This window comes from Homalodisca vitripennis, chromosome 1 (genome assembly GCF_021130785.1).
Source record: "Homalodisca vitripennis isolate AUS2020 chromosome 1, UT_GWSS_2.1, whole genome shotgun sequence".
NCBI lineage: Eukaryota > Metazoa > Arthropoda > Insecta > Hemiptera > Cicadellidae > Homalodisca > Homalodisca vitripennis.
Window position 1 is genome coordinate 80,412,126 of NC_060207.1, and position 25,928 is coordinate 80,438,053.

A 25,928-nucleotide genomic window follows, 5' to 3' on the forward strand; every position below is an offset into this window, starting at 1 on the left:
TTTTATATGTTTTCTCACATAATACCTCTTGACATTGACCTTTTACCAAGTTTTGTAACACTCGTAAAGATAACAACAAAGTTAAAATTGTTTAAATAAGAAACGAAGTGAAAATTGGAGAAAAATATTCTTGATTTCTATCTTAGAATCACACATAGAATCTGAAATTTTATAGCCAGTCCGACCTTTTTGTTAACTCCTGTATATATAATATAAATTATCGCCACATAAAAGTACTGTACATATGATATCGGAAAAGGTTAACGTATAACAAAACGTAATTTAAAATGTGATGGTTCCTCTACATCCATAATATTTTGGATTACTGTGTGTACTGTGGTACATGTTTTATTTTTTTGTTTTTATGCTGGACATAATTAACGTATATGTATTAATATTCATCTGCTAGAGAACAAATTATATTCGTAGTCAGGCCAGCTCGGCGGCATTTTTGATTGGACCTCTGTCATAACGTACTTTTCCTGATCGGGGGAGCTCGCAGTGGCGTGATTATTCACACGATGACGTATGGCGGCGCGGTAATGTAATAGTGTTGATATGGGAACTCTTCGTTAGCATACACATCCGTCCATTAAAAATATTCAATTTCAGATTGCCCAAGGACCAAGCGAGCCTAATTATGATTTCTGACACCATATCACTTTCCACAAGTAGGGCCGCGTTAATAAATCTAGCTAAACAGCCATCTCGGTTACATAAATATCAGGCCGGCCGGGACGGACATGTAGATTTACCGCCTCCTACGCGAACCGTGGTTCATTACTTGGGTGTGAGCTCTGAGCTGAGCTGAGGGACCCTGGCTTTCCTTCCGGTCTCGTGCGCTCGTGACCTTGGCGTCACAACGTGCTCTCGGTATCCCGCCTTTTGTCTAGGTGTAGCCGCCAGCTCAGGTGATTGTAATCGACCATATCAATTACTGAACAGCTAAACTTCGATTTCCAGTCAAATACAGATAAAATTTATTCAATGTTTTACTTATTTACGTACATTTTGTAACATTTTCATGCACCTTGTAGCTTCCTCAATTGAGTGTAAAATAGAACAAAAATTAAAATGAAATTAAACTCAATCGAAAAATTGCTAAAATCATGTTTGTTAATTTATTTTAAATCAAATAATCTAATCGAATAATGATAAAGCTACAAAATGTTTTCTTTTTGAGCTGCACTATTTTATTTCTAATTTCCATGATCACTCTGCATCGTGCTTTTGCATTTTTCACGTATTCTTTTTTTCACGCCATGTTTTTTACACATTGGCGCGGGCTTCCTCCTCTCATCCTATACCGTTCAGATATTCCCAATGTCCAATTAAAATTGCAGAAGAATTCTTGAATATTCAAATTTCGAAGACACCCTGAGGTACGAGAATTCATTCGAAAAGTCCTTAGCATGAAAATAAATCGCCCAGTCATATATTGTTTGGTGTTTCCGTGTTCCACACAAATATTCAAAAGTACTCCAATCATTTTTCAACACCAGGTTTTTGTATTACAAGGTCTCATGTATCGAAGCGTGAAGAATTTTTGGAATGGGGTTTTCATACAGAAGCAATATCCAGGAACTATTGCATATATATATATATATATATATATATATATATATATATATATATATATATATATATATATTTTATTAATGTATTGACATGTGAAGCATAAAGGCATTAAATATACCTCTGCATAAAAACTTAAAAGGGAAGAAAACCAATCTTCCTTCACACATATATTCCACTGGTTATAGAGGTTTCAACTCTAACTAAAGTGGTCAAACACTGTTTTGTTCAAACACATCTTTAGGTTAGTTTTCAAATTCACTATCCATACATGACTTCACAACAAGAACACAGCACATTCTTATCTTGGATAGTTGCATATACTTTTCTACACAAGTCACGTTCCAACTCTGCCTTTGTAGAATTGATAACACAGAGATGCATCATTTCCTTGCCTACACTAGTGCGGTTGCTGCTTTATATGTTTATATTTTAAAAATTGAAGAGATATGCCATGCACTTTTCTATAGAAGAGACGTTCCATTTTAAAATGTTCAAATTTCATTAATTTACAGAATTGCACAGATCTATCATACTCGCTTCTTCATTAGAGTCAATCCAACAATACACAACTCTTTAATTTCCAAACATGTATTGTGACCTTGACTGGTCAACTATATTTGTGTGGTAAATTATCTTGGACGCTCAACTGTTTACGTCACATTACAATCAATTTTCTCTTCAGCTGATGGTCACAGGTAAAGTTATAGTGCTCCAGAGCATGTCGTTAACTTTTCATGAATTGTAACCCATACCCAATAAAGTACAGTTCTCTCTTTCAGTAGTAGACAAGTTGACCAGCTAAGTGGTCTGGAAGTTTCATGGCTCGCTCGACACGGCACGGGCACGCGTGCGCTCTCATCTGTCATCTTCTGGGAACACGCGATCGCGGCTCCGATACCAACAGCGACAGCTTCATTCACCGAACATGAGGGAATGTGCTTCTGCCAGCTCACAGTCATCTTTCATATTGTGCCAAACAAACAAACACAGCATCCAGTCATTAAGCACAATTCTCGAATCCCGGATTTCAGTAGAACTGTCTTTGTTCCGGAAAATAATTGAAGTTAATTTATGTTCTTTTAAATATGAACTCTCTTAATTCAACTGTAGTTTTTATGGCCCTGTCAAGGCAGTTCAAGCTCTTTACGCATTTAAATAATACATTCTGCATAATTATAAATTCTATTTATTATTTAGTCTCAAAGAAAATTTCTAATACTTAAATATAAGTAAACTGTATAAATAATTTGTTCAATATGAGTAATGTAATCTACAAATATTAAATGTATATATCTAACAATATTTTATTGAAGTACAAGGAAAATACACTCATTGTATTGAGGAAGACACTAGATGTCAGTTCTTGAAACTGAATGCCTTCATGGTGAATATATGTAACAATTCTCTTAAGCATCCAAATTGCCCACTACCAAAACTAAACACCAAAGACGGATATCAAATATTATAAAGGAGACACGTCGCATTCTATACTACAGTATAATACCAGGTGATGCATTTTAATAAATCTGCTAATTGTATGGATTTAAACTGATGTTACGACTATTTAAAATCGTATCACTGTTAATTATAGTTCTGCTGCATGATGTTTAGTTATATAATGTTGAACATAGCGTGGATAGTGTAAATTATAAATAATTTACAGGTAATTTTTAGGTTACTTTTTAATACTTCCAATTTTTTAACTTTATTACGTAAACGAGGCGATATTCTAATAATGTTTCAGTATTGAACGTCATTGCTGAACTTGATAATCTCTTAGTGACAGGGTTCAAATAGTATTAAACTAAGCTCAAAAAAGTACTAAATAAAAATCGGAGAGGAAATATTTATCTCATTATACAGGGTGAATAGTGAATACGTTATCATGCTAAACGTAATCTATTCGATTATCAAACAAGGAATGTCGATACTTGATGTACTGTGTTCGCACTCGCACGACTTACTCTAATTTGTTTAAGAATTGAAAATTGTAAGAGACAAAATTTAACCCATTTATGGCTCATTTAATATAAAACGATTTAAGATACGATTTGAATAGGTACAGAAGCTCGGTAGGCTATCTTTGTCGAGACTCCCTCTTTGGACATACATTGTCATCTGGTGTACTCTCTTGTCTGTTTACGAAGTACGCAATTGTTTTAGTACAAACTTTTTTTTCTGAAAAAAACCAGTATTTGAATAGCTAAATTCCAATCATTATAGGGTTCTCACTGAAATTTTCAAAGTCGACTTAAGTCTTGTGGAGTATATTTTTATACATATGTTATTATTACAATGTACTAAAAATAATAGGTGGTGAAGGAATGTAGTATTAGTGTGAATGAAATACTAAAGTAGTTGCGATCCATCGCTAACATTTTCACTGTTGTCTTTAAGCTGTTGTAAAATCAACCACAGGTTAAGTACAACTTGAATTTTTCACTATAACTTTTAGCACTTTCATCACGGATGTAAGAACTTTCTACACTACCACAGGCTCTTGTTTTCACTACGCAATAGACCTGCTGGTTGTGGTCGCTGTACGCTCTGCATAAACTCTTTTCTTTTTTTTTGGTTGCTTTACAATTTATTGTTTACTCTCAGTTTGCTATTATAAAATCATCATTGATATGTATCTTTAACCAGTGTCTATTTCCTTGTTCGTTCTAAAATCAGTATATTTATATTATAATTGGTTTCGAACACTTTCCCATGCTTTCAAATCTTAAATAATAGGCACATAGACCGTTTTCCACCTTATATTTTATTAAAATAGGTTAAGAATAGCATTTTTATATTATTTAGAAAATGGATTTTAATCAGTCACCAGAAATACCGTAAAACACATTTTTACTGAAAAAGTTTCATAACTATGTTAAAAATACATGTATTTACTCATATCACCTTTACTTCATAATTCTTGTTTGCTTTCTAAAAAAACCAATCACACGATATTTCTAGACTTTGTAATTTTAAATATAAAACGATATTTGTATGTAAAGGTATTTTTATAGCAATTGATTGCTATAAATATAATAAACCAATTTGAATATTCTTCAAGTATAAATTCACCGCGAAACTGATAAATTGATTGCAAATGAATTTTAGTTTGATCCTAGACTTCCGAAAGCCTATCTTACATTTTTACTATTCTTTCGGGAACACAATTAAAGTGTTCCTTATAAAAATGTTTCGTACTTTTAAGGTATTATTAATATAATTTTTTAATGCACAATGAAGATAAAAGGATGTAGAAGATCATTTCACATAAATAGCATACTTAGTATTTCTTAACACAGATAACCAGAAAAAAATACTAATGATAATAAAACTCACATTACATTACTGGTGGTCATACAAATACAAAACTGGTATGATAAATGAAGTTGTTAAATTTACTAATTTGCTAGTTTATGAAAAGCGATTATTACCATTCATTACGATAGAAACGTGTTTTAATGTTGTGTGTAAGGATTACCGAACTAAATGTTAAATTGTAATCATCATATTATTAACTTTATATATATATATATATATATATATATATATATATATATATATATATACGATAATTGAAAAATAATAAAGCCTTAGAATAATGTAAATTAAATTTAAATTGTTTACATTACTTAACTCTGAAATTTATAGTGTAGGCTATACAGTTTCGGGCTGAAAATTGAATGATTTAAAATTTGTTGTTGAGATTTATCGCCTGACATAACACATAATACTTTTTTCAACTGTGCGGAAAAGTGGACAGTTAAATTTATTAAACTGTAGAAGTTGAAATCCATTAAACTTTAACATCTTATTACCCACGTATCCTTTGTTTCTTTCATTTTTCTCTAATGTAAAAATAACTTTACGCCTGAAGATGTGTATTGCATTTAAGTAAAGTATATTTGTTTTAATCTAATAGGAGAGTTGCATTTAAAAAAAGGAGGTAATACAATAATTAAAAAAAGCTATACTAAGTTTTGTACATAAGTATTGTAAAATTCAGCTATGTGGTTTTTTTATATAGCCTTTTTTTTTGTTAAAATGAAATGTCAGTACATTATTGACTTCGGATGATTTAAAGAATAACAGGGATTTTAAGAATACTTTAGATTTAAATTCCATGCGTTTAGTTAAGTAATTTAAGTAACCACATCTCGACTTTACAATACTCAGGTCTCAAGTGTTCTACAGGTAACAAAAAACCTCAAATAAAACTTTCAACGTGCAGAAACGTTACCTAATCAATTTAACATGGTACTCAACGCGCCAAACAAAACAGGAAAGGCGAGTGTAAAACCCATCACTAAATATGAGCGCAAAACACTAACTTAGTCACGACTGTGCCATACGTTAAAAGTTCAAAGCGTGGCAACAAAGGGACAACTACTGCCTATACGCTCCAAACAACATGTGCTATTGCTTGATTATTTCGTCTCTTCATTCTTATAGGTTATGTCACCTGAAAAAGGCATCAGATTCCATGTTTCGAAACTCGGCCGTTTCAGTTATTTTGTTTCGCTTAACGTATTTAATGTTTATAATGAATTATAATATGCAACTATAATATAATAAAATAATCATAACGAACGTTTTCTACCTTATTTTAATCAAATCCACTTCCGAAATAATAATTGAGGTTAATCTGGTAGACTGGCAATGTTTTTCATGTTATTTTTACATGCACAACCTTGTGAACTGTGTTTGTGGATTGCTTGATTCTGTCTTTTGGTTTTCATCCTTCTTTTAGATTTGGTGATTGAAGATAAGATGTTGTAGATTATTTGCTACTAGAGGCTCTAAAAGGCTAAAAATTCATTTATTAGTGTTACGAACCACTGATATAAAGGATGACAAATGGCTGTGAAATTTAGGCTGTCTTGGGTTACATTAAATGTTGGGAAATCCAATTAATACTAACAAGGATTTGGGATTAATTCAAACAATCTGAAACAAATCTAAGGTATAACGCCCTCCACTCTTTGTTACCTCCACAAGGTTTCCTAATATCCCAGTGGCCACCCACCGTCCGTCGGTCCTCTCCTCTCGGGTGATTACCAACACCTACCTCACTCCGTTCGCTATCTTGCCGGAGACAAAAACGTCACTTGTAATATTTTGTCAGGGTACATTTGAAATTCAAACTTTCCCGAATGGAGTTGTCAGCCGCGCCCTGAGCCAGGCTTAACATAACTAAATCACACAACGGGCTTGCGGCCGGGCGTGCCCGCCTCATGAATATGGAAACCCTTCACAATTATTTCCTTACATATTATTCATGTTATGATTTTATTATCGTGTGGGGCCGCGATCCTAGGAATTATAAACTCATTTGGCCGCACTTACTGTAATTACGGTCGTCAACGTGCCCTATGCCCTCTCGGCCGGTCCCGGCTGGACTGGGGATAACTTCATTAGTCGATCCCCTCTACGATCATCCTTTCTACTCTGCTGGGTAACTGCCCTCGCTCACTCTCTGTAGAGCTATGTGAGCCGTAACCACGCAATATTAGTGTATAACCAGGATTTGTTCCAATAATCAGTAATGTTTTACTATGTTTGGTAATCAACCACAATGTTGGCAGATTCATGATAGACATTCACTAGGTCATGATGATTTGAATTGGAAAAGGATTGTCTTAAACACAAGATTAATCTACTACTCTATAACGATGTCAACTTTCACATGTTCAGATCTTAACTAATTGTTTACATAGGTATTAGTTGTAATTTTGAAAAACGTAAATACATAAATGACAGTTTAATCAAACACAAACTATATATTACATTGCCACCCATGGCATATAGTAAATACAAATTCACACCATTTCAATCCTCGCGTGATTATGATTACCTATAATATGAGTAATAGTAATAACGCTTAACCTCACTTGTGAAAATCTAACCGCTTTATGTCAAGAAAAGTATTATATAAACATGAATTTTTGCGTTAATTTATTTAGATTTGTACTAAGACTTATATATAAAGTGTGTAATAATGAATAGGTTTTTCCAAGAGTGTAAACGTTGATTGAATAGTTTCGACCAATTTCATTCACAATCGTCATTTCATTGAGAATTCTCCAAGATGGGCCTTTACTCCGGTATTGCAAGATGTGATCTTTGAAAAACGAAGTGAAGTTCGTCCCACTCCCCGAGAAAGCTCCCGAACACACCGGAGATATCGGTGGTGACGTCACGGCTGCTGTCGTGTCCGCAAACACAAGGACAATGGTAGCGGCGCGGCAGCTCGGTACACACCCTCAACTCGCCTCACACTTTTTGAGACAAAAGCTCACTCAAACTGTTTGTCTATATTTACATAATAAAAGTGTGGCCAAAATGTCGATACGCCGAGGACCCTGATTGGCCCAGGGCCTCGTCATTCCGCCTGCGCCCGGCGCCCTCTCCCAAGACTTTGTGAAGGGCCGTTATGGTAATGCTCGTGGAGTATTTGACAAACTAAATCCTTTTTCTCAATCCTCATGGTCATACTTCCTTGGCATTTCAAAGCTTATAGAGATCTGGATAAAACGTTCAAAAATGTTTCTTAACACACAGATGAATAACATACGAGTATTTACTACGGTACCCAAATATGTTGAAAAACAATTTACATTCAACTAAATTAATTAAATCTATCTCGGATGAAAACCGTTTTGTGTCCAATGTTCGATAACTTTTATACAAAGTAGGAATCTGCCAGACAACATTCCGTGTAAAAGGCTTCGCTGAGGTTGCAGTCACAGTTACAATCCATACTTCATTTCATTCTCAAGATGTCCTGCGGATCTCATAGAGGCTAAGATCACATAGAAAAGAAATGTTTAAATCCCCCGGCGAAAAAAAGGAAAATTGTGTCAGCATACTGAATGATAGGCTTCAGTGAGACTAAAAAAATCCATGGATGAACATGCACTATCATAAGACACATTCTTGTCTATATAGCCATGCAAAACTTGAAATTCTAAACGTGAAATCTTCTTCGAGATATCTTGCCACATGATACATACACATTTTACACCCAGTTTCATAGCAGTGTTCAAATTAATAATAAAAGCTCCGGTGAGCTAGGGTGGGCGGTATAAGGGATATAAATGCGTTGAATTCAAATCTTGTCACCAACTTTCAATATTGACTTTTCACTCTATTATTTTTCCTTTTTATTCAATTAAAAAGATCACATGTTAAATGTCATATGGTTGTACTCAGTTCCAAACCTATGTATCCTGCCATTTTCTCAATTTCATCGTGGTTATCCTTAAGACCGATGTAAAAATATACACTAAGGTTCAGCCAAATTTCAATTTGAAATGATAGACTTCGTTGATTTTCAGTGAATTGTATATATATATATATATGGGTGTATATTATGTCTGGAAACACCCAAATATATCCTTTAATAATTTAAATATAAATTTGAAACCTCTTACAATCGTGATAGAGATTGGGCATCTACTTTTTGGAACAATGTTTTGTTATGTCACACCAACGGGGGACGTCCTGCCGAGGGTATCGTGAATATTCTTAATGGAAGCCTATACCTTGTGATACATAATTTTAAAGGTAATAGCTTACTGAATTGAATGCCACAAACCGCATCTCAAAGGAATTATTCTATCAGAAAATAGAGCATTTTTAGTATTGAAACTTTACTGATGTTCAACAATGTAATTTTAACATGGTTCTTGATATACTCGTACATATATATATATATATATATATGTACGAGTATATCTGTATTGTTTATTTTTTATTACTTGACGTCTACTTCAGAGTTATTTTAGCTTCATCTCTGGGGATTGCATTTCTTGACAAATTTGCAGAATTAAACGTTAGAATATTTCCTTTCTGACTTCAAAGATCCATTCCTTCCTCCTTTACTAGTTGGCTGACCCTATTTACTACATTCCAAGGCAAGACACTGAAGTTCAGCTCGATTCAGAAGTCAAGATATAGCCGCTGTAGTGTAATATTATTCGGCACGTTAAAGGTGTCGGAAGGTCCTACACGCCCGCGCCCGGATCTCGGCATCGTGTAAACCGACGCGTTATGCAACTAAACACTATTGGCGACATTTTTATCGGCCCTGTTCGCAGAACCGCAGTCAGCTGGATCAAACAATGGGCGGTGCGGCGCGGTGTTCAGGTTTCGCTATTTCTAGGCATTTTGGTTTTTTACCTGCCGCCTGGTCAACACTCATTCATTGGCACGCGTCAGAGGAGTCGCCTGCACGCTACTACCGGCAGGTACTTCATCATTGCGCATCATAGAATCATCGATTTTAGGCTTTCTGGAATATAACGAAAGTTTGTTCATGTACAATCATTGAACATATAACATAATTTGAATGAAAATGTAACTTACCCTTGCAAACCAAATATTTGTAAGACAATTTGGTAATACATATGTCAAATCATTCCCATAATAGCTATTTCAAATAGTTGAGAATTTGTTTTTAGTTTTAAAATTATTATAAAACGTTATATATTAAATCTTAAATACAAACGGAGAAACAGAAGCGTTTTTAAGGTTCTTTTTAACAACAAATTCTGTAGGAAGATAACTCAACTCAATACATCTTTATTGTGACAGTTTACAAAACTGTATAATAGTGTCAAGAAAAATAGTTCGTTATAAGCATAACAGAAATTTCTTAAAAGGTAAAATAAATGTTCATTATTTACTAGTTATTAATTATAATACAGATGCAACTTAATTGTCCTCCTCATCCTGTACACTTATACAAATAACTGAAATAACTTTCTTTGTTCTTAACCGTGAAAATATTCCCGATGCTGTAACAACACCGCTGCATTAAGATGTCTCTTTACCCTCCTTCCAAATGACTGAATGGACTTCTCGGCCTTAACCTTCTCCGGCAGCGCATTGTAAAGCTTGATTCCATTAAAATGAAAATGATGCACAAGCAAAGTAGTTCTGTGTTTGGGGATGGGAATTTTGCAATGTTTCCCGATGATTGTAATAATTACAATTATGTGTGTTGGTAGGCCTGGTTTAAACAAAATTATGTTATAGTGGATAAATTTAACAACATGTAAAATAGAAATGGATGGTTAGACTATTATTTTATTTTACTTAAAAAGAGATTTGCATGAATTACCCTGCAACTTTTTAAAGATGGTTCTCACGGCTTTCTTTTGGCGTCTGAATATCAGTTTAGTTCTAGATATATATATATATATATATATATATATATATATATATATATATATATATATATATATATATATATATATCATAATTTAACACATTTATTGCGGTAGAAGGAAATTTATTACTATTCTGGCTGTCCTAAGGTCGGTGCATGACTCTTGTCGCAGTGAAGACGATACACTGATCGGTAATAGTTATAGTTAGATAATATATTCATATGTAAATAACCTCTCTCGGGATAGTTTTTTTTTTTTTTTTTTTTTTTTTTTCATTTTTATATGTTCATATGTATTGTATATATGTAAATACCTGCATCAGGAATAATCTAAATATATATTTATTACCTTCTTAAAACAGTATTCTAACCCGATATTTTAAATAATGGAAAATTATGCAAACTAAACTAATAAGTTAAGAACACCGGGCCCAAGTCAGAACCTTGAAGATGTTCAAAACCGGCATTTTGAAGAATAGACAGATTATTACCGATAATAACGTGTTGTTTTTTATAAATATTCCAGGAACATCATTTGGCACATTATAATTAACTAATTCAACAACATCCTTGAACACACTACGAGCCAGAGGACACGGTCGAGTGGCTAGCGCCCAACCCACAAACAGTACCAGGTGTTCGAACGGCCGCAAGACTGGTAGTAGCGCGCCGCGGGGCCCGTGTTAACAAGCGCCCCCTAATCGAATGATATTAACCGGCGTAGAGGTGCCAAAATAATTTACAGCCTCGCGGCCGTGCTTTATGTCCGGCCCAAATTATCCGACCGTGCCGCGTAGGCGCGTAGGCCGCAACCTCGTCATCCCCGGTTCATTACTTATACTCGCGATTTTGTTGAGCATTTTGGATTACAGGAAATGGGCATTCAACACGGTCGTTCAGAATTGTAATGAGGCCCCGGCCAGCGTGGGCGTCGGGAGATGGGCAACGTTAACTTTCTGGGGTAATTTCAGTTTATCGTGGCTCGTTGATGACACTTTTGTCAGGGATATGGTTGGGACGGTGAATGGGTCTGGTTGAATGGAGAATCTGCCGCTCGTTTATCAATTCTTACGAATATTATGATAATATTGTATCCTTAAATAGCCCTAATATGACATTTTAAAATATAATGTGCGTATTTAAACTGTGATTTCCTTAAATATGTAAACGTTTAATCCTAGATATTTTTCAAGTTGCCATTGCAGTTATTAAAATCTAACCTTAACCTAGACTTTTGCTTAGTAAATTTGAAATTTCATTTGTACATTCATTGGTAGTATCGCGTTACTTTTTATGACTGAAATGTGTATTCAGATTATTGGCGTATTTATATTATTTATTATATGTAATTATGTTATATATATATATATAATTGTATATATTATTTATTATATATTATATTATTATTTATATTATTTATTGGCGTACTTATTGTACAAAATTTACTTTTACAATTAATTTTTCAATAAAAATGATCAAATACGGGTAAAATATTAAGTCATGAAATAGTCCCCTAAATTTTGCTTTTTAAATTTATTAAAATCGATCTGAGTTCTTAAATTTCATCCCCATTGTTCATAACAGACTCAACGCAACTAAATTTTACGACATGGTCTATTGACTCATATTTTTACACTTAAAAATATATTTATCACAAAAATATACACCATCTAGTGTTACATGCTACACTAAAGTACGAGTATTTAATGACCAATTGACTTGTATAAGGGTTATTATGATCAGATTAATACAATACATAGGGCGTGGTATTTTGATTATTTTGTTATAATCATTTGGTGTAATATGCCTTTAAACGTACTATAAAACGAAAATTATTCACTTTCTGTTATATTTATTACTGTAAGAATTTTAAAGATAATTAGTTTTAGAAATGGATCTAAATTGAATTGTATAAGCATAAATGTAGTTTTTCACGAAATACGTTTATAGAGGATTAGCACTTATCCACGGCTTCACCCGCAATTTCCTGCTGAATAATATAGATAATAGAGGCGTATACTTTTAAGTGATATAAAAAACGCTCAGAGATAAAATAATGTCGACTGAAAAAATATTCCAATCTCTTGAACTATAACCGCAGAATGGTTGGACTTTTAAGCTGGAGATCGAAGATTGTGGGCCCTGAATTGAGAGAATGAAATTAATTTTATATGTAGTCTAACAACCAAATACTACATCGTACTTCTCTGCATTCCACGTTTTTCATTAAAAATCCCTAGCGATTTCAGTAATACTTGAACTATTTTAAACCAATGTGGAGGACTACGAAAGTCAACGCCCGTAGTTTTATTAGAGAAAACATTTACAATATAGTCCTATGGTATTTTAAGTAGGCATAAGTCCTACGATTTATGAAACAAAGGTAAACATATACCAGGTGCAATTCAATTCAACTAAAAAAATGCTTTATGAACAACAAACTACGTCTAAATAGATTATTTCAATTTCAGTCAAGTGTATATATATACAAACATAGCAAATTTTTCATCCTGAAAATACCTAAGGATTTATTACAAGGGGAGTTTTGTAATTTTTAATTTAGCTAAGTGAATTCTACACTAGTCAATAATTTAACAAATAATACATATTTTGTACTAATTTCAAATATACTAAACCAAATATAAAATAATGGAAAGCAGAAATATAAATGTGGTATTTTAATATACATTATTCAGTTAGTTCTATAGCTAAGCGAATTTCTGGTTTGGCGCTTGCAAGAACGCTTCTGGTTTGAATTAATCAAACTGCCGACAAAATTCGAGTTTACTTGTTTATTCTGATCTAATTATGGATTAAGGTTACATGTAAATTCAAAATAAAAATTAGTACACACAATTATATTTCTAGATTACAAAAAAGACTTTTTATTACCTGTTGTGTAACATATTTGTAAGTTTCGACAAAAAAATAAGCAAGGAAGAAGAAAGATTTATCTTATTTTTAGATCGTTTGGTTGTCAATATTTCAAAATTAGCTGAGTTGCAAGTAATGTTATACTGTAATTTCAATTAGTTTAATAATTTGGTTCCAAATTATTCTTTTGGTTGAAGCATATATGTGTAATCACACAATTATTCTTTTTCTTAAAATTGTAATTCTTTTGTCAATACAACCTTTGGGACAAAATTTACATGTATATATATATATATATATATATATATATATATATATATATATACATCAAAAAGCGAAAATGCAAATTACTAACTCCAGCTGTGTCTTGCTTTATAATAGACCTACATTGGTCCTATATCTCTTCTATATACCAAGAGGTTATATGTAGACAAACTTTTACGGGCTTACACACTAACACACAAATCCATGAAACTTTCAAGCTGTCCCGATTTACTAATTGTATTTACGATATTGTAATTCCCTAAAAGTAAATGTATGCCTACTTTGCCTTTATTAAGGCGTCAGTTGCCTTTGCTTGTTCCCTCGTTTATCTTTTTCGAAGGTATGAAAATGTGTGCACCTTATACAGTACAATGTATGCTCGCACCGAATTCCTGTTCGCTGTATGATCCTGTTTATTTACTCTAGGCGTTATATCAACATGTTATATACATGTTGATATAATCAATGTATAATCAAGCTAATCAGTGTAGTTTGCTTCATCAGAGAAAAACGTATATGATATCCTCTCCACGATGTTCAGTCAAATAAATTTGTATATATTATCTGGTATATTGATTTGTGGTTTCATTTGCTTCAGTCAAGTGTCCACTGCGCTCTGTTGTGTCCTAAAATTGTATCACGGAGCGAATGATTCGTTGAATCATGTTAGATATCGATTCCTTCGTTTTTGTTCCTTCAGCTACTGTAAATATGCCGTCCCACAATGTTGCAGGATACCGAATTTTACTACCTCACATGTATACATTCTCAACTTCGTTCTTTGATAAAAACTGCTAATTGCAAATAGAAAATAGTGATGCCAAATTTTAATGAATAGTTTGTATTAACCACATTTAAATAGTACTATTTGTATTTATTACTTATTACTATATTCAACGCACAACGACAGCTGATATTTATTCATTCACATACAAACGTTCTGTGACACCGCAAGTCTGTGACTATCTGATGTTAAAAATATCGCTTATCGTTACACAAATACATTTTCTTAAAGTTAGTTTTAAAAGCATTTGTGAGTATTATTTCGAAATAAAAATATGCCTATATTTGATTACTATATCTAGGTAATGCACATGCTAAATTTCTTAAAACTCCGGGGACAATCCTTTATATTTCCTTTTAATAAGCTCTGATTTGTCATGACATTATTGTTTGCGAGGATAAAGCACGTAAAAGACAGATAGACGCAAAACTAACTGAGGTAGAACGATAGATTAGATGGTAAATATTGTTTTTATACCATGTACTTCATTTTTGACACTCGGATAAGGAATTTCAGGACTCAATAATAACAATCATAAACAATTTAAATTATGATCTGTAATAAATAAATTGATGATTGAATTACCTTAAGTCACATGCAATCATAATATTGGTAATACATGTATTGACGACATTTCGTTTTAACTAACTCAATAACCTCCAGCTTTACTATTTAATCACGAGCGGCGTTATCACGAAAATGATACCAGGAGCAGCACCGATCCGGCACGGTTGGAATCGAAGGTCGCTCGGTGTTCCAATTTGCCCGCGGGGTCAGAGGGCACAGTCCGCGGCTTTCTCTCACGGTGTACTGGTCGAGTACTGTCTGAGGGAGCATGTCCCTCACCATACTGGCTACATAGTATCTGTCCATCCTTCAAGATTTCAATATTTCCTTCCGATGATCACGAGTTGGCACAAAGTGTTTCTAAGAAACCCTCATTACACTGGCTAGATAGTACTTGTCCATCCTTCAAGATTTCAATATTTCCTTCTGATGATCACGAGTTGGCACAAAGTGTTTCTATGAAACCCTCATTATACTGGCTAGATAGTACTTGTCCATCCTTCAAGATTTCAATATTTCCTTCCGATGATCACGGGTTGGCACCGTCGCGTTAGCATAAACACACCAAGATCACAAGGTGTTCCCATGAAACCCTCATTATATTGGCTAGATAGTATTTGTCCATCCTTCAAGAACTAAACGTTCCCTTTGGTTGAAATTTTTGTGCAAGTGTATGAAAGATTTTGGATTATTATGGATCTTTGTGCTACTATTAAATGGATTTAGGAAACAAACATTTGAGGGTAGAATGAGACTTTGATTATATCAACCAATATTTCGTATAAACGTAATTTTAGTGTTGACATTGTAGTCAGATGTTTGTCTAGTTTATTTTGGGGACTAAGTAAACATTTTCTATGTTCTGAGGACAGACGTGTATGTCATGAAAGAACCATATCAAACTGTTCTGGAGCAAAGCCAGTGTGGTGACCCGACCCATAGACGCAGTGCCCGAGACTGTTGTGTTTTTTATTCGTTAAATATATATTTTAGTAACGAAGAAGTGAGTAAATCCGTCCGTCTCGTTAGGCACAATATAGTCTAATTGGACAGCTACTAGACCCTAACTGGGTATGATTTAGCCCGACTCTCCCACGCCCGAGGAGCCCTGCCCTGCGGCCCGCGCTTCTATAATTAATTTAGATACACTTCGGTCGACTTTTTATTTGGCAACAGCCGTTTTGTGGGCCCACGTAGTGTCGTTGTAAATAACAATCCGGCTTGCCGCCCTTTACCGTACAATAACACGACACAATGTTGTTAGACATAGATGTGTATTTTACACGTGAACCGCCACTGTCATGATCTGATGAGTGTTCTAAGTGAGTTGTGAGCATGTCAGATTCTCGATAGTGCAAAATTTAAAAGAATGTGTGTCGTTTTTAAGAGTAATTTGAGTAAGATATGTTGCAAACAATCAATTAAATTATCCGCGATTGTTAAATATATTTTGCTGCATTTATTTCCATTATTAAATTACTGTTGAGGTGTTTTTTCAATTGATGTTGTGCGTAACATCAAACATAAGTGAGTAAAGTTTATTGAGATTATAACCTTTGTACAAGATTTCAAATTTCTTGAAGAAATGCCGTAGAAAATTGTATTGGAAGGATAATTCACATTATAGCAATAGACCATTGAACTCGATATCAGTCACAATCATGGTTTGGTCAGTGTTTTCATGTCCGTATTTAGAATCTTCCAGTAAAACTTCCTTTCAAAAATCCTGGCTACGCTAGTGCATTGAATAAGTGTATAAAACTAGCGTTATTAAAAGTATACATTTATGCATTTTTCGCTTATTTCGTAATTTTCACAAATAACCAAAAAATTAACAAACTCTCAAGAGTTTAACAAAAGTAATCAAAATTAGTGGTGTAGTTGTTATGAAAGAACTGCCTTTTAAAACGCTGATACTGTGATGTCTGTACAGATACGTTGTGATACAGTGCGTTTTACGAGGTGCTGTATTTCATGTTTTATTGCTCGGAAATAAAGTAGAATTGGATAATCAATTTGAATAATTTATGACAATGGCAAAGAGTGATAAAGATAATAGTTATTGATATTTATGAATTTACAAGTCATTATTATATTTCTCAATAATATTTTTGTTGACTTTTTTAATACAAACAATTAACCTTATGTTGGCCTTAATACTACTAATTTAATTTTTTAAAGTTTAATACATATATATATATAAATTGTCCCCTAATAAAATACATTTTACTTGATTATCATGTATTACAATAAGAGGATAATCAGAAGGTTATTTTATAAACTTTGGAACTGCCTTCTCTGTAGAAAGGCAATTTCTATATGCAGATAAAAATTTAAGTCGTGCATTATTTTGATTTGAATTTGTAAGAAATTATTAGAATTCATAGTGAATGAATTTCTTTCTATTTTACTTTACATCTTCTATTGATTCCATTACTAGATCACACAATGCCATACTAGATGACAATTATAAGCCAACACTTTAGAACAATAAACGGAGTAACTCAAGGGGCATTCGAAATCTCATACAATTCAGAAACAATATATACGGATTTATTAACCTTTTTTAGGTAAACTCCAATTCTATCATAACAGTGCATGCTTTTTGTACCTATAATTGATAATCAATCAACACAATTAAGATTAGAATAGAATAATTAAGTGTAAAACTTACAGCCGTAATATAACGTGATCATAATGCACGTTGATCGAGTTTAAAGAAATAAAATACGAACTGATCTAGTAGTTACAAATTATAATTGAGTATAATATTTTAGGTTTTGACTCAAATATATCATAGCTGTTTACCAGTTTTAACTCATGTTTCCATTCTGTGCATCGATTAATGAATCATTGACATAAGACATCCTGTTACGTACGATTGGCGGAATGACAGTTTTAAGAATACCGCATTTGTACATTTTATACAGTGTTTATGAATGAAACAAACGCATTTTATATTGGCAAAATATGTCTCTTTTCACAAAAATCGAAAGCGTACCACTTATATGAGCCTAATATAATTATATAAAATTAAAAACAACTTACTATTTTTATTGGTTAAGACGTTATCTAAATTCATTTACAGAACTGACAAATACCTAAGACACTAAATAGTTCAGAATTAAATGCCGGCTATGAAGTCAACAGAAGTGCGAGTGAAGCATTGAAGTAAACCCTGTAGTGTGGCGATCCGTGTGAATTGCTGGTTTGTCAATCCGCCGCGGAACCATCAACGAATTAGCGGCAGCAATTAACTAGGCTTTAATTATTAACTTGTTTGGACGGAGGAGGCGAGCAGGCGGCTCCGTGATTAATTGACCATGGGCACGTGAGAATTGAGAGCACCGAGTACGTGTGTGTGCGTGCGTGTGTGTGTTTGTGGTTCTGTCTGAGGAACACTGTGGTCATCTATCCGTCACACTGGGGACCGTCCAGTCTTGTCGGTACTCACATAAAGAGCGGTCGTCCGTCTCCAGACAAGGCAATGCGAGAAGTAGGTCTAGACTAGTGACTTAGAGGGCGACGCGATCGCGGACAGTGTAAATAAATTGACAAGATATCCTCATGCATACTGAGTCGATCCACAAGTAAATAAACTTACTGGAATGATTCGAATGAATTGATCCGGTTCTGAAAAAGGTAGTATCGGAAATTATTTCCGTGTGCTATATGGCATATCTTATCCACACTAGGAGATTCGGAATTCTAGACGTTGATTGGTAAAATATTGTTAAGGATCCGACAGGGCCTTCTAAAATAGATCCGTTGTCCGTCCGTCAGTTCGTCTGTGCGTGAGCTCCTTATAGAAAGGTTCTAAACACTTGAAATTTTGCTCTTGGTCCAAAGAAGAACTTTTGATTTTTAGTAAAATGTCAGTAAGTTCGTCTAACTAGCCATTTGTGCAATAATTATTTCATTACTTTTAGTCGGGTTTTCGATATTCCGTTTTATCGGTTTATTTCTATCTTTTGGGTACTGGATTTAAAGAATTTGTGAATATAGTTATAGATTTTTTAGTTAGTTCGTTGATAATTTAGCGTTCAATTATAGTATCTTCTTATTTATTGTTGCAACTGGCATTCATTGTCTTTCATAAATAATATTAAATTACTTCTCGGTATTTCGTCACATTCTTATATCATAAATATTCATATTCTTTTTGGTAAATAACTCAAAAATATGTAATGCTAAGAGAACGCGATTTTCTACTCTTAAAGTTGGCCCATCGTTATATTTTATGCACACAACTTTTAGTTATCCAACTCAAAAACATATTAACTATTGCATAATTAGACGCTATTTAGGAAATTCTGGGTTTAATCGTTTAATTTAGTGTGCCCTCCGACTGTTACAGGAAAGAAATGGCGCAGTCTGACCCCTCAGGACCGCAGACCCTATGTCGAGGAGGCTGAGCGCTTGCGGGTCATCCACATGCAGGAACACCCCAACTACAAGTATCGGCCTCGCAGACGAAAACACAATAAGCGTGCAGGTAGTCTAGGAGCTAGTCCGCCCCGAGCCCAGCCACGTACCCCTTACTACGGCGGCCCCTACACTCCTGCGGGGCTGCACACTCCTGACTCCTCGCCCACCGCCAGCCCAGAGCCGGACACGGCCTCAGCTCCTGCACTCCTAGAGGATTCCACAAATCCCGCCACCGCCCTGCCGACTCCGGAGATGTCCCCCATGGAGCAAGTGAGTTCATTTAAGGTTTAGATTCACTGAGAAAGCCATCTATTCTTATAAACGTATAATAATGAATTGTCTTAGGAAACGATGTTTTCTTTCCGGTTGGAATTCATTTACTCAATTTATGCAAGTTGTCAATACTCATAAATTCGCATCTCCTTCATAAAAGCAGAACCTATGGAAATACCTTCTTAATTTAATGTTATCCACATTTCTATTATCTTTTGATTGTTATTATATTTCTACTTGAGAAGAGAATCTCGTATCATATTCACATTATCTGACACATTTTACTCTATGATAACACTATAGTCACTAAAATCTAATTTTCTATAGTTAAAGTTTTGTTCCTTGTCCAGGAGAACAAGGAGGGGAACACGTACGGCGAGAACAAGCGGTTTCACGGCAGCATGTGCTACTCGTCCAGCCATCAGGACTACTACCAGCGGCTTCCATACCGTCAGAGCTATCAAGGCTATCAGACTCAGAGCCAGAGCCCTATAGCCGCCATGGGGGTAGCCAAGGGGATGGTGATGATGTGCACCAACCAGAGACTCCTGGGGACGTACGAGCACAGTGGGGTCGTCACAGGCACCTTTTATCCTCCTGTTGGCCACCAGCCAGGACCAGCCCACCTCGGGATCAGGATACAACAGTCCTACCTCCCGGTCATTCATGGCCGCCTACACCTCGGCTTCCATGGCCGGTCACGCTTCCTCCCCAGTGCCTGCACCGCACTACACTAGCTGCGCCAGCCCTGGCTCCTCGCTGAGGCCCACCGACTCTTACCAAGGTACTTTTTAGTACTAGTTTTAAAGTGTATTGTAAGATTTACATCAAGTAAAGTCCAAAGCCCGATCTAAAAATATAACTTTCTATTATAATACCAGGTTTTTCTCTTCAGCGCCCATCCCTGCTAAACAGCGCAATTATACGAGTAATAATGTACATCTTGAGCTAAACTTACATTAAATATTTTTACTGAAACCCTTGTAGACCATCCTCCACTGGATGTGAAGAGTCACTGACTACTTTAAAAACTATTTCTTAAGTGCAGAATTCATTTACTAAGTTTAATTTTCTTAACTTGAGACAAGAATTAACCATATTCTGATAATTCTATATTTTATATTCTGTTATTGTGACATTGTATAAGACACCGGTGCGTCCACTTCTAGAATACAACTCTACTGTCTGGGCTCCTTATTAAGCTGGGCTCGTTTCTGATATCGAACCAGCTCAGGTCCGCTTCGTCAAAGTTGTCGGATACCGGATGGGTTACAACTACCTTGATGTTACTGTGTCACTGCTTAAAGTGTCTTCATGACCTAGATACTCGCAGAAGAATTCAGGATTCTATTTTCCCCGTGAAGTTAGTAAAATATATATAATTTTATTAGAAGATATGATTTGGATGATTTCATATTTTTACTTCTACTCCCTTTAGACTTACGGAATTTCGATCATCTTGAAACGTGTCGTAAAGTCATGATGTTTATCATAATCAGAAACTGTTAACTTTTCAAAATAAAATCGCGCACTCCGAAACGACTGAGATTGCGTGAGACCTTGGGCTTGAGCAACATCACGATATGATGGTAATTCAACTTAGTAACTGAAATCTTCCTGAATGGTTTACACTTCACTGACTCTTTCCTCCTTGTAATGTTGATATGAAGTCATTGTAATTACGATTTTCCCTATCATAAATTGCCATGAAGTCAGAGTGTTATCAGAACACGTTTTAGATTTAACAGTGCGTAAACATTGTATCTATCGGCCGCCCATTAATATTGAAAGTTTTCATTCGATTACCAAAATAGATTTAATAGGTTAAATCGAAAAACTACAGTAATAGCAAAAAAAAAAAACTTTGAGATAGGATATAGTCCTATAAGTTATGCTAAATTATTCTGGCTTCAAACTCAAACTATATTCGTTTAATAATGCTTTAGAGGATGTATTGACTGAAATAATAAATACCTTATTTCTTTAAATGGTCTAGAAAGTTTTTATATGTTATAAATTGATTTGAACTCTTGCATCTATAATGAAATAGTCCTTACAAAATTGAAACAACAGTATTTATTAAACAAAATTACTAACTTTGGTGTTGCAAATCTGAACCTTCAAGGGCAGAAACGAAGAGTCGGTTAAAGTGACAGCAGTCATAGACGATTACATTTTCACATTTGGCTACTAATACTGACCTAGAAATGTTATAAAATTCATTTTTATATATTGTAAACATTATTTGTAGTTTGAAATTGATCACTTATCATCTTTGTCGAGTTCAAGAGGGAAAAGCGAATAATGTGTAAAATTGCAATCAAGAATTTCCAACGAACTTCTGGATCAAATTTTCCGTACCTACAATAAAACATTCCTTATTGCATGGGTTCAAATATTAAACCTTCATGGCTACCGTAAGAAAGATTAAACCCGAAATAGCATGTTGCAGTATGGGTCGAGTGTGGTGGGTCCGCAACACAATGAATGGTTGCCTAGCCAAGCCTCGCGATGCCGATGCCAGAGGCGTGTCCTCAGAGTCACGAGCCAATCACTGGGTTCCATGTCACGATTACCAAAGCTCTCTCCGTCCCAACATTTTTCTGATAATGTTCTTCCAATCTTTATAGATCGTCGGATTAGCAAACTTTTTGTACAATTAACCTGGACTACATAACGCATCGCTTCCTCCTATCTCGACGCGTCATTTCCGTTTCAAGAAATCGTTTCCTGTAAGCCTCGACTGCACCGAGTTGAACAATGATTCCTCACTCAATTAAATTATACTTGTATAGTAAGTCGTAAAGCTTCTGTTTATTCAGGGATCAATACTATGGTCTAGCTAAGTTTAAACGAAACTTCAGTAGGATTCATAACGGGGTTTTCGGAAGTAACCAATGTTGTTCTGGACAATACATTTACGTGCCGTATATAACCAATAATGAATGTTAAGTTTAAAATTTGACAAACGTATTTTTCTTCAAGCGTTGAACGTTTGCCACCATGTAATATTTGAACTCATCTCATGTGATAAGTTCCTAATCACGATATATCTCTATTTACCTTTAACGATTATAATGCTATCCTAATAATCAATTACATTTTTTCGTAATAGTTAGTAAGGATGCCAATATCCTTTAGCCTTATTCTTATCAACATTGGCCACAAGTCTTTGATTCTTATCAAACAGAATAAAGGGGTGAGTCGTAGGTTAAACTTTGAAGATGTCGATATTGATAAAATGGTCATGGCAGGATGTGTTCCCTAAATCAGAATCAAAATAGTATATTGTTTCACTTTTATCGTAATACTAGTGCTACTATATAGATTACTGTCTAACTATTATTCTACTTCCAATTGCAAGTTGATTACACGTTAAAACTTTACTTAAGATTGTTATTCTAACTATAGTCCGTCTGTTCAGGATCAGTTCTCTCCGAGCAACACTCGCCCCAGCGGCGGCTTGCCTACCAATTGCCACCCAGTAGTCTGGGATACGACCTCTCGGAACGCAGGCTGGACGAGGACACTCCCGTGGACACCCATGAGTTTGACAAGTACCTCAAATATCAGCCCGACCTGGACCACGTGGCTGCCACCAACCAGCACCATCTGGACTCTAACCACAACTACCAGCAGCAGGTACAACTCAAGTTTTTCTTCTAAAATTTCATTTGTATTTCTTTTATTCCATATTTTTAATAAATCGTTTAACATATAATACTTTAGAACAATAGTACGTTTTAACACATGAATTTCTGGAATTTTTCTATAGTGCTATAAAACCGTTCATTTTCAAACACATTTTCTTCTACAAGGAATGTCTCGGAGATTTGATTGTGCTTGAGGCGTGGGGACAGTTTTACGGAGCGATCCCGATATAGTAGTGTCCAATAGGTCTAGTCTGCTGCAGAGGATGACTGTGGGTGGAGCTCGATTAAAGTGTTACAATTCGTTGCTAGCTTAAAAATGAAGGACTACCTTACCTTAAACGCTTTTACTGGAAGAGGCTACCAACAGAGATAAACCCCACTTCTTCTAAGATGACAAGACTGAGATTTAGAGGTCCCTACTCATAGGATGTAGACAGGAGGCGGCCCTACCACTAACCTAACCCATCCTGAAAATCACTCCGGAAGCAAGCGCAAAGTTCCTTTTAGGACTAAGTGCAATGAGGAGTTTTCCTCAGCTTCTTGCTCTTAGTGAAACAAAAATCCTAATAATATTTTAAATGTGAAAGCGCCTTTGCTTGTTTGTTTTGCTTGCATGCGTAAACTATTCAACCGATTGTACTGTAATTTGACATGGATATTCTTATGATGCCTGGGATAAAAATAGGCTTATTCTCATTTCGAAAATCCCTCTGGGCTACGCTCCACTGATCTTTAAAGTAGCGAAATATCCAACCTTGGCCTCTAAAGTATGTGAAATATTAATTAAATGAGCATATATAATGTAATCAACTGTTCTTCTAAACATTTTTTATTATTGTTTTGTTTGTTTACATTTTTAGTGAGTACATTCTCTAAGGAATAACCTTTATTTTTCACGTCGTTTTAGATTTCAGCGATTAGGTAAGTACTCGTCTATCTTATAAAATGTCCTATAACGTAAGATTAGTCCGAATTTGACTCTATAGACTTCCTCTGAAGAAGTCAGCAAGAACTATGCTAGATAAAGTTGCTAAACTGTGCTTTTAAACTAACGCACCAATTCCACTTTAAATGTATTTAAATATTTTTCAGTTTATAAAGAAGCAAACTCGTAGTGTAATTGTTAACGTTTATTTAACTGTACATTTTTATCAGATACTATGTGTTATATCTAAAAGACAATATTACTATATAAATTTTGTTATACATTTAAATATTGATATAAAACTCATCCTAGTTCACTTATGCCAAAAATGGGCATGTCTGATCTGTGGTATATATTTTCATGATCGGAAAACTAAACAAAATCGACTCATACTGAGAATGATTAAATTCCAATGGCCATAACTATACACTTTTTCACGTATATTCTTGATCGTGGCAACAAGGCTAACTCAACATTGGCGTCGGATATACAGGGTGTAAAAAGGTCCTCCACGGGCTTGATAATTCCCGAACGATTTCAGGTAAATAGTCCGGTCAATTTAGACATTAACCCATGCAAAAATTCCCACAAAGCTGAAAATTTGCATAGGTGTTAGGGACACGATTGCTATGAAATTGTGAAAAGTCCCCATCGGTCCCATGTCTGCAACATTTTTTATTCAAGGTCAAATTTCACAAAAATAGTTTTTTTTAATTTTTCAGTGAAACGGTTAGTTTTATAAAAAAACTATGTCAGACAAAAATTGTAGATCATGCAATTATCTACAAAAATGCTCCTTATGCTTTTTTCATAATACTAACCATTTTTGAGAAAAAACAAATACAAAATTTTCTTACGCTGTATTGTCTATAATATGAACACGTTTCCACGCCACTTATGAGGTAGTGTACCTAACACGATTTTTTCTAATGTGGTTGCACTCTTGTCAGTGTGGTCGTTGGCGATCAGGCACAGCTCGAGTGAAAAATCCCGTTATACTTGATTGTAAACATATTTTATTCATCATCATCGTCATTAATTTATTATATCCTTTTCTTCACCTCAATCTTCTTCTCTCTCTCTATTTTCTTCTTCTTCCTCATCTTCTTGAGTTGACGTAAATTGTACTAACAGCGATACATCAGTTGTTTCGTGTTTGATGTAAAAACCTTCTTCTGTTGAATATTCAACATTTGAACACGATTAGCCTTGACAAGTGGTGCACGCTAGTGAACAAAATAAGCCTACTTTTTTGCAGCCCCATCAAGGTTACACCTCTTTTTGCAGTTGCAAAAAACAGAATTAAGGAGGTTTTCTGGTGCAGATGGCAGAAGCGTATGGGTAGATTCCAATGCATTATTGACATGCTTCCAACCCCATTGTTCTGGTCTAGTTGATTACCAAGCCACATCT

The 25,928-nt window shown here is 34.7% G+C and overlaps 1 protein-coding gene across 1 annotated transcript in view; it reads left to right on the forward strand.

The window, feature by feature from the left end:
• Positions 1-25,928, forward strand: part of LOC124365430 (putative transcription factor SOX-15) — a 166,053-nt gene that overhangs the window by 134,521 nt on the left and 5,604 nt on the right. Inside the window, 4 exon segments of the mRNA XM_046821412.1 lie at positions 19,594-19,934; positions 20,288-20,539; positions 20,541-20,721; positions 23,362-23,579. Coding sequence (XP_046677368.1) covers positions 19,594-19,934; positions 20,288-20,539; positions 20,541-20,721; positions 23,362-23,579 — 992 coding nt within the window.